We start from the raw sequence: 9,262 nt of genomic DNA on the forward strand, positions 1-9,262 counted from the left end.
AGCGATAAGTCTCAAGACCTACCAAAAGTAATCCCCCTTCCATCCCTCCTGGTGTGACAAGACCCTTAATTAACATTTCATTAATTAAATGGCTCAACCCCCCATTGTCACTCTGCCGTTTTGCTGCGAATAACCACAAATCAGTGCATTAACGAACTTGTTCCAGAACCCAATTTATTAAGCAAAGTAGAATACGCGTTAAATAGGAATAAAAACACCAAAACCCCTGTTTCTCGGCTCAGATTGGGGTGCCGGGCGCTTTATGGCGAAATAATGACCGTTTTGCCACGATTTTCCATCTCCGGTTCTTCCCACCACGAGCAGCCGCTGCCGTTTGATCTCTAGTGGTGTTTGTCCCCAATCTCGCACGATTTCAGCCCAATTCCAGGCCCGTTTCGCCGCTCCCTGGTGCCGCAGGCGCAGATGATCGGCGCCGGCGCGTCATTTCCCCTCGAACCCGGTGCCGATGCCGAGAAACCCCCCACCCCGTCCCTTCTTCAAACACACGCGCGGATTCGCCCCTTTTCTCCCCAAAAATCTCCCTCTGGATGCGCCGTCCGATGGAAAAGCTGGCGGTGGTTTCAGCGCGGGGGGGTTTCCTAAGGGCGCAAACCTACCCCGGGCGCTGCTCCAGCGCCGGTGCCGCAATCACCGCTTCAGCTGCTTTCTCCTCCATCTTCAAGCGCTTCAGAGGCAGCTCGGTCCCGGCCTGCGGCTCTGGCGCTGGAATCACCGTTTCAGCTGCTTTCTCATCAATCTTCGGGCGCTTCAGGGGCGGCTTGTTCACGGCCTGCGGCTCTGGCGCTGCAATCACCATTTCGGCTGGTTTCTCCTCAATCTTCAGGTGATTTGGGGGCGGCTCGGTCCCGGCCTGCGGCTCCGGCTCCGGAATCGCCATTTCAGCTGGTTTCTCCTTAATTTCAAAGCCCTTTGGTGGCGGCTCGATCCCGGCCTGTGGCTCCGGCGCCCGGTGCCTCTTCATGTGGGTGTTCCTGCCTCGAATCGTGGCAAATGCCCTGGAAATGGGGCGGAAAACACCAGTTTTAGTGCGCTTTTTGGTTTTACCCTCTTCAGGTGCGTTTTGGCGCGGGTACGGCGCCGTTTCTCAGCTCCGCGCCGCCCGGTTTTAACCTCTTCATCCCCAAATAAGCAACAACTCACCTGCTGCACTCGGTGCAGGGAAAGGACTCCTTGGCGCCCTCATTTTGGGGCATTTTCTGCCTCAATTTGGCATTTTCCTCGGGCGAGAGGCGGCGCTTCTTCTTCGGGCTGCGGTTGGCCTGGAAAGCAGAGATTCCCCTCATTCCCCCTTTCAGGAAGATCGAGAGCGCTGAGAATAAACCAGCTTGAAAACAAGACCCTCTAGAGCGGCCCATAAAAACACCTTGGCCGGGCGAGGCTAAAATAGCCAAAAACGGCTCTTTTTGTGACGCAAACCGCCGCTTTTTAGCAGGGAACCCCCAGCAAGTCCCTTCGGCGGAGAAGCCAAAACCACAGCATATCCCCCAAAACCATTTGAACACCAGCAGGATCTTTAATAGTGTTGAAATTGCAGCCAATCAAGCCCATTTTGGGCCCAAAAAGCCGCTTTTCTGGCCTTAACGCCGTTTTCCCGCAGAGCAAATTCTCACACAAATGCGTTTTCTACCTTCTCCTCGGCCTTTTCCTTGTTTCTCTTGAGCTTTTTGTCCGTCCCTTTTGCTCGGTAGGACTGGAGTTTAGTCTTTTTCTTCCAGATGTAGTAATATTCCACACACTGGGCCACGGTCTTAGTCTGGACCTAACGAGAGGGGACAGAAGTGGTTGAGGATGGAAACGCTGCGGTAAATAACGTAGACGCCTCGTTTTATCTCTTTCCGGCGTCTTTTTTGCGGCGTTAAGCAGCAAAATGAGATTTGGGAAAACGGGATTTTGAGGCGCGACTCAAAAACGTGACTTTTTGGGTTAAAAGCCGCTGGTTTCGGGGGATTTACCCTCTTGTGGATGAGATAAAAGTCCTTCTTGTGGATGGCGAAGGCGCGGTGGAAAAGCTGCTTCTCCAGCGGCGTCCACGTGTCCGACCCTGCGGGGCAGCGAGCGGGTTCGTCACGGGGAACGCAATTAGCAAGCGGGGCGGAGGGGTCGTTATCGGCACCCAAAGATATTTAAATGAGCACGGAAGGGGCACTGTGGTGTCTGTTTGTGTCCTGGGGGAGCAACGAGCCCTGTTCCTCGTTTACCTGCGTAATGATAATTGGCCAGAGGGTCCGTTTCGGACTTCGGGGGCCCCCCGGAAAGCAGCATCTCCAGCGCCTTCTGCAAGAGGAAAACACTCGGGGTTCCCCTTCCATTCGGCGCAGAACACCCCAAGATGTGATTTTGGGGTGCTGCGGGAGGCGGCGCGCGGGTTTTGGGGTGATACGGGGGGTTTTGGGGTCTCTCACCGTGACATCGCCGCGCGCCGCGTGCAGGCAGTGCAGGGCCAGCTCCAGGGTGGGGACGCCGCCGGGGACGCCGCTGGAGCTCGCCAGGGACAGCAGGGTCTCCACTGTACCCAACAGCGGGGGGGAGATGTGGTGTGACAATGGGAATTGGGGGGGTTTGGGGGGGAACAGGGTGATGTGACATGTTGGGGTTTGGGGGGGGAACAGGGTGATGTGACATGTTGGGGTTTGGGGGGGAACAGGGTGATGTGACATGTTGGGGTTTGGGGGGGGAACAGGGTGATGTGGGGATGTTGGGGTTTGGGGGGGAACAGGGTGATGTGACATGTTGGGGTTTGGGGGGAACAGGGTGATGTGACATGTTGGGGTTTGGGGGGAACAGGGTGATGTGGGGATGTTGGGGTTTGGGGGGGAACAGGGTGATGTGACATGTTGGGGTTTGGGGGGGGAACAGGGTGATGTGACATGTTGGGGTTTGGGGGGAAACAGGGGGATGTGACATGGGGATGTTGGGGGGAAAGGGGGATGTGACATGTTGGGGTTTGGGGGGCTAAACAGGGTGATGTGACATGGGGATGTTGGGGTTTGGGGAGAAAAGATGGGATACGACATGGAAATGTTGGGGTTTGTCAAGGAAAAGGACAATACGACCATGGGTGCAATAGGACAAGGAAAAGTTGGGTTTTGTCAAGAAAAAGCACAATATGACAAGGAAAAGTTGGGTTTTGTTGAGAAAAGATGCAATACGACAACGGAAACATTGGGTTTTGTCAAGAAAAGACGCGATAGGAGAAGAAAAGTTGGGTTTTGTTGAGAAAAGACACAATAAGACAATGGAAACGTTGGGTTTTGTCAGGAAAAGGCACAATATGACAAGGAAAAGTTGGGTTTTGTTGAGAAAAGACACAATAAGACAATGGAAACATTGGGTTTTGTCAAGAAAAGGTGCAATACAACAACGGAAACATTGGGGATTGTCAAGAAGAGGTGCGATACGATAATGGGTACGATACGACAAGGAAAAGTTGGGTTTTGTCAAGAAAAGGCACAATATGACAAGGAAAAGTTGGGTTTTGTGAAGAAAAGGCACAATACGACAACGGAAACATTGGGGATTGTCAAGAAGAGGTGCGATACGATAATGGGTACGATAGGACACGGGAAAGTCAGGTTTTGGGGACAAAATGCGCGATACGGGACAGCGGAAAACGAGCGCAGCAGGGGGAGCGGAGAGCAAGAAAGACATGAAAAAAGTCACTATTTCTACCCAAAACGCAGCGTTGGGAGCCCCAAGTGCAGCGCCGAACCCCCCAGGGCCCCAGGTGGGGTGGGCCAGGCACCGAATGCGTGACAAACCTGGGTCCTGCACTTGGGGGTCAGTGTCCATGTCCCCCCAGGGCTTCCAGACCAGCGATGCGGGCTCCTCGTCGCGCTGCGCCTCGGAGGGGTCGCGCAGGGCCGGCAGCTCCGCCTGGAAGCCGCTCCCGCCGTTGATGCGCCTGGAGAAGGGGAGGAGAGGCGGTGACGGCACCGCGGCGGCTCGGCGGGCCGGGCCGGGGGCGTTCGCCAGCACTGACGCCATCACCGGGCTCCGATCGGCGCCGAAACCGCACGGTTCACTCAATAACCACAGGGATTCGCTGCGAGACTCGGCAGAGCAGGAGAGACTCGCTGCGAGTGCTCGGAACGACTGAGCGTTGCCGGGGTTCTGTTGTGACATCAGCCCCGCCGGTGACATCGGCAGCACCGGTGACATCGGCACTGCGAGGGCGCCTCGTGTTCCGCTCGAAATTGATATAAATGGGTGCTAACGGGCCAAACGAGGGGGAGGAAAAGCACGATACACTCGTTTTTGGTGGTTTGGGGACTCACGGCTGGAGGCTGATTCTGGTGGCGTCCTTCAGCAGGCACAATCCCAAGTCGCCGTCCATACTGCCTGCGGGATATTGATAAATAGGGGGAAAAACAACACTCAGAAGCAAAACCATCGTGCCGAGACCGTTTCTCGGCGTCACCACCACAAATTGTCCCCAATTCCCATCATTTTGGTGAAATCGGTCGCTGATGGACCATCCCAACAGGGTTTTGTGTCCAGATCACAGCACTTGGGTGGTTTTAACACCCAATATCGAAGCAAAATGCTGGGGGGTCGTTTCCACCCCACGTTGCATAAAATCGCCTATTTTGGGGGTTTTTGGGAGCACGAGCTCTGCGCTCGTCACCACAAACCAGTGAGGGGAAGCCGAACCCAAAACGGGTTCGCCGGGTGGTTTTACACCGGGATCACTTGGCCCGGGTTGAGATAAACCCCCCACAAACCACAACCAGGAAACGGGGTGTCACCCTAAAGCGCTACGTGGGAACAGCCGCGTCACACTGGCGCATTAACCCCGCGGGGCGGCCGAAAGTGCTTTAATCCACAAATCAAAGCGTCAAGCGGGGCGGTTTTGTCACCCCACGTGTAGAAATGAGGGGGTTCGTACCTAAAACAGCCCCGAAGAGCCGCGTGGGGTCCCCGCGGCGTTTGGGGGCGCAGAGGGTGCTGAAGTAGAGGCTGGAGCCGCGGCGCAGGGGGCTGAGCATGGGCGGGGGTTGTATGGGGTGCCCCACAGCAGGTGGTGCAGCACCCGCTCCAGCAGGAGCGCCGGGGGGCGCAGGCGGCTCTGGAATCCACCCCCCGGCGCCAGCGCCGGGATGACGATGGGTTTCGGCCGCCGCTGCCTCTTTTGCTGCGAAATCTTCCCGGCTGGAGGCTCATTTTCGGTGACCTCGGCAACGTCAAACAAGAAAAGGATTAAAGGTGGAAAACGCACAAAATCGCACGGGGCATTTATCTGCTTTTCCTCCTTTTTTGGCTCAAAAACAAACAGCGAACCCCAAAACAAGGGGTGCGGGGACCCTCCGGTCCCGCTGACGCTTCCTCCCTTTCACCCAACTCGAGGCAATCGGCAGGTTCCGTATTGCCGATCAATAACCCAGCAGGCGCCTGGAACCTCCCCCAAGCCCGTCCCTGGGGTAGCAGCCACCGTAGCGCTATTTGGGTGTAATTTTGGGTGTTTCAGGGCACATAGGACCCTGGTTCAGCCAGCGAAACACACGGGTGCTCCAGGAAGCGACTCCGGCACCGCCGGTTGGCGAATTATCGCGCAACCATCCAAACTCTCGTCATCCACCTCGTTCCTTGTCACCAGAACCGACACCGGGATCACCAGTGGGATGTTTTCGGACGGTGTCGGGGGTTCGGAGGCGCCGTTTCTATCTCCCGGCGATGGTTTCGTGGCGTTTCCGTCTCCCGCATCGCGCACCTGAGCACAAATGAACCGGGAGCGTTGGTGGCGCCGGAGGATGCCGAAGCGCTTTGCAAACTGCTCTTCTGAGTTATTTCTCCGTTAGGTAAGATAACAAGGATAATAAAACCCGCTACGCTAAACACAACCCAAACTGGGTGAGAGCACGGATCGCGAATCTTTACACCGCAGCAATTCCTTATTTCTCTTATTTCACAAATCATCCAATTGTTCACAATTTGGTAACAACCCCCGCAAAGGGCTTTGACGGCACCGCCATCCCCCCCCAGGATCCTTTACGGGATCGTCGCCGCCTTCGCTCAGATCCCCACTCAACGAGCAGCACCCAAGGGTGCCCGTTACCTGCTCCTCCTGCCTTGGCGGCAAACGCCACTGCTCACCGCACAAGCAGCCGTGCGGCCCCGCTCGGCGTCCACCGGCCGCCCGCGGTTCCGGCACATGGAGACGCCGCCGTCGTTGGCCGGAGCAGCCGCCAAGTGCCTAAAGTGACCAAAACCAAGATAAAAGGATAAAAAATCAACGTTACAAAGCCATGGCGCTTTTAGAACAGATGGCGTAGTCGGCATTGAAGCTCCAGGCAGGTGCAGCTCGCCCGGTGGAATCAATGGGCGTTCAGTCTCAAAGGTTTTGAGCCCAAAGGGTTAAATAACAAGGATTTAAAGCAAATGTGCCCTCGAGATCCCACCGCGATTCACTCACCGCCCGGCGGACGCGATTTCCTCCTGCGCCGCGGTCCGGAGGCGGTAGATGTTCCCACCCTGCAGGAGAGAAGCAACGGGGGTGGGCAGGGGTTGCTCTGCCGTTAATAAATGCTGATCGTTAATGGATACCGATGGTTAATAAATACCGATTGTTAATAAATACTGATCGTTATTAATAAATACTGACCGTCATTAATAAATACTGATCGTCATTAATAAATACTGATCGTTATTAATAAATATTGACCATCATTAATAAATACCGATCATTCTTAATAAATACCAATCGTTCTTAATAAATACCGATCGTCATTAATAAATACCGATCGTCATTAATAAATACCGATCGTCCTTAATAAATGCTGACCGTCGTTAATAAATACCGATTGTCATTAATAAATACCGATCATCATTAATGAATACTGACTGTCATTAATAAATTCTGACCATCACTAATAAATTCTGACCGTCACTAATAAATACTGATCGTTATTAATAAATATTGACCATCATTAATAAATATCGCTCGCCATTAATAAATACCCATCGTTATTAATAAATACCGATCATTATTAATAAATATTGTCCGTCATTAATAAATACTGATCGTCGTTAATAAATACTGACCGTTATTAATAAATATTGACCATCATTAATAAATACCGATCGCCATTAATAAATACTGATCGCCATTAATAAATACCGATCGTTCTTAATAAATACCGATTGTCATTAATAAATAGTGCTCCAGGTGCCGGCGCAGCGAGCGCTGGTCGCGGTAACACTTCCTGCAGGCTCGTTCCGGGCACACCAAAGGCTTTATTTTCCGGTGCCTCAACACGCACCCGTTCCTGTGGCGAGAGGGAGAAGGAAACACCGCGTTAGGAGCGGCTCCTACGCTGCCGCAGCTCCGGCGCCGCTGCTATCGAGCTGCGCTCAACGCGGAGACGCCGCGCGGGAGAGAAATCAAAGCCAAACTCGGTTTCTATTCAAACAAGTTCACTAAGTGCCCCCCTGGCTGCTTCTCGCGCCGGGAACGGCAGCTCCATCACCACGGGAATCGTTTGAGTCCAACCGTAACTCACCAACACCGGCGCCGGGGTCTCCCCAGAAACACAACCCAACAAGAGGGTCCCAGCCCTAACCGCAGAGCAGAAAACGGCGGAGAAACGGGCAGAGAGGCAGGAGAAAAGGATAAATTGGGCAATAACCAGATTTTGGGTGGAAATAGAGGCTTTTTCTGCACCGACCCACCCTGTGAAACTCAAACCGGATTTTCCCATCTGCTCGGGAAATGGTTTTGTGACCCGACTTAAGAGGTTCTAAACGCCTGAAATGCAACGGGAAATCGCTGTGATTTCCAAGATGGGGCTGCGGTGCCGATTTTACCGGCACTGGGTGGAAACCTGACAGGTTCTAAATGCCTGAAACGCAACTGGAAATCGCTGTGATTTCCAAGATGGGGCCGTGGTGTCGATTTTACCAGCAATGGGTGTAAATTTGAGAGGTTCTAAACGCCTGAAACACAATGGGAAATCGCTGTGATTTCCAAGATGGGGCCGCGGTGCTGATTTTACTGGCACCGGGTGGAAACCTGAGAGGTTCTAAACACCTGAAATGCAACAGGAAATCACCATGATTTCCGAGATGGGGCCACGGTGCCGATTTTACCAGCACCGGGTGGGAACGTCTTAATGGCTTCACGTTTTGCATCTCCAGCCGGAGAGCAGGTTGCAAAGGCTCTTGGATAAAGGAAAACCCCACATATTCCATCTAGGGTGTCATTTACAGAAGCAAAATCCCTGCGGAAGTGTTATAATTATCGTCATCTCCTACAGGCGGGTAACCCGAGTGTCGCTTCACAGGTAAAAAGCAACAGGAAACGTTTTCCAAGCGCTTACGGATTAAAAATAAATGCACACCTGCCTCTTTACCCCCAAAATATTTCCCCGTGATGGGGGGAAATAACGTTAGGGTTTAAGCCGCGCTTTGGAAGTGGAACCTGGCACTCACCGGGCGAGAAGACGCTCAGGTTGGGCTCAAGGCTCAGGTTGGGCTCCAGGCTCAGGTTGGGCTCCAGATTGGGCTCCAGCTTCAGGTTGGGCTCCAGGTCGGGCTCAAGGCTCAGATTGGGCTCCAGGCTCAGACTGGGCTCCAGGTTGGGCTCAAGGCTCAGGTTGGGCTCCAGGCTTAGGTCGGGCTCCAGGTCAGGCTCAATGCTCAGGTTGGGCTCCAGGTTGGGCTCAAGGCTCGGCTTGGGTTCCAGCTTCAGGTTGGGCTCCAGGTCGGGCTCAAGGCTCAGATTGGGCTCCAGGCTCAGACTGGGCTCCAGGTTGGGCTCCAGGTCAGGCTCAACACTCAGGTTGGGCTCAAGGCTCGGGTTGGGCTCCAGGCTTAGGTCAGGCTCCAGGCTCAGGTTGGGCTCCAGGTTGGGCTTCAGGCTCACGTTGGGCTCCAGGTCGGGCTCCAGGCTCAGGTTGGGCTCCAGGTCGGGCTCCAGGCTCAGGTTGGGCTCCAGGCTTGGGTTGGGCTCCAGATTGGGCTCAAGGCTCAGGTTGGGCTCCAGGTCGGGCTCCAGGCTCAGGTCGGGCTCCAGCGCTTCCCCACAGAGCAGCCTGGGACTCTGGGCAAAGACACGCAGCTCATCACCCAAGGGAAATGGGTCCATGGTCACCGGGCTCCAAACATCCCCCGGAGCAAAAACCAGAGCGGCCCCAGGACAACCGGGCTCCCAAACAGCCTGCAAAAGGGACAAAAAGAGTTAAATTGGGGGGGGAGTGAAGTGTGGCTGTTGATGCTGAGAAACCCCCCAGGGGGTTCAGGGCTGGGG

General features: G+C 54.4%; 1 protein-coding gene across 1 annotated transcript; it reads right to left on the reverse strand.

The window, feature by feature from the left end:
• Window positions 1-98: 98 nt before the first annotated feature.
• On the reverse strand, window positions 99-4,179 carry LOC309452268 (zinc finger protein 541-like; the record flags this gene model as incomplete). Its single annotated transcript, XM_082076930.1, has 7 exons — window positions 99-1,016; window positions 1,162-1,280; window positions 1,649-1,780; window positions 1,974-2,062; window positions 2,220-2,295; window positions 2,424-2,527; window positions 3,780-4,179. 7 exons carry the CDS (start codon window positions 4,177-4,179, stop codon window positions 614-616), a joined length of 1,323 nt encoding a protein of 440 aa, XP_081933056.1. The 3' UTR covers window positions 99-613.
• Between the last annotated feature and the right edge of the window lie 5,083 nt (window positions 4,180-9,262).

Source organism: Streptopelia decaocto (genome assembly GCF_964273445.1).
Source record: "Streptopelia decaocto genome assembly, contig: HAP1_SCAFFOLD_59, whole genome shotgun sequence".
NCBI lineage: Eukaryota > Metazoa > Chordata > Aves > Columbiformes > Columbidae > Streptopelia > Streptopelia decaocto.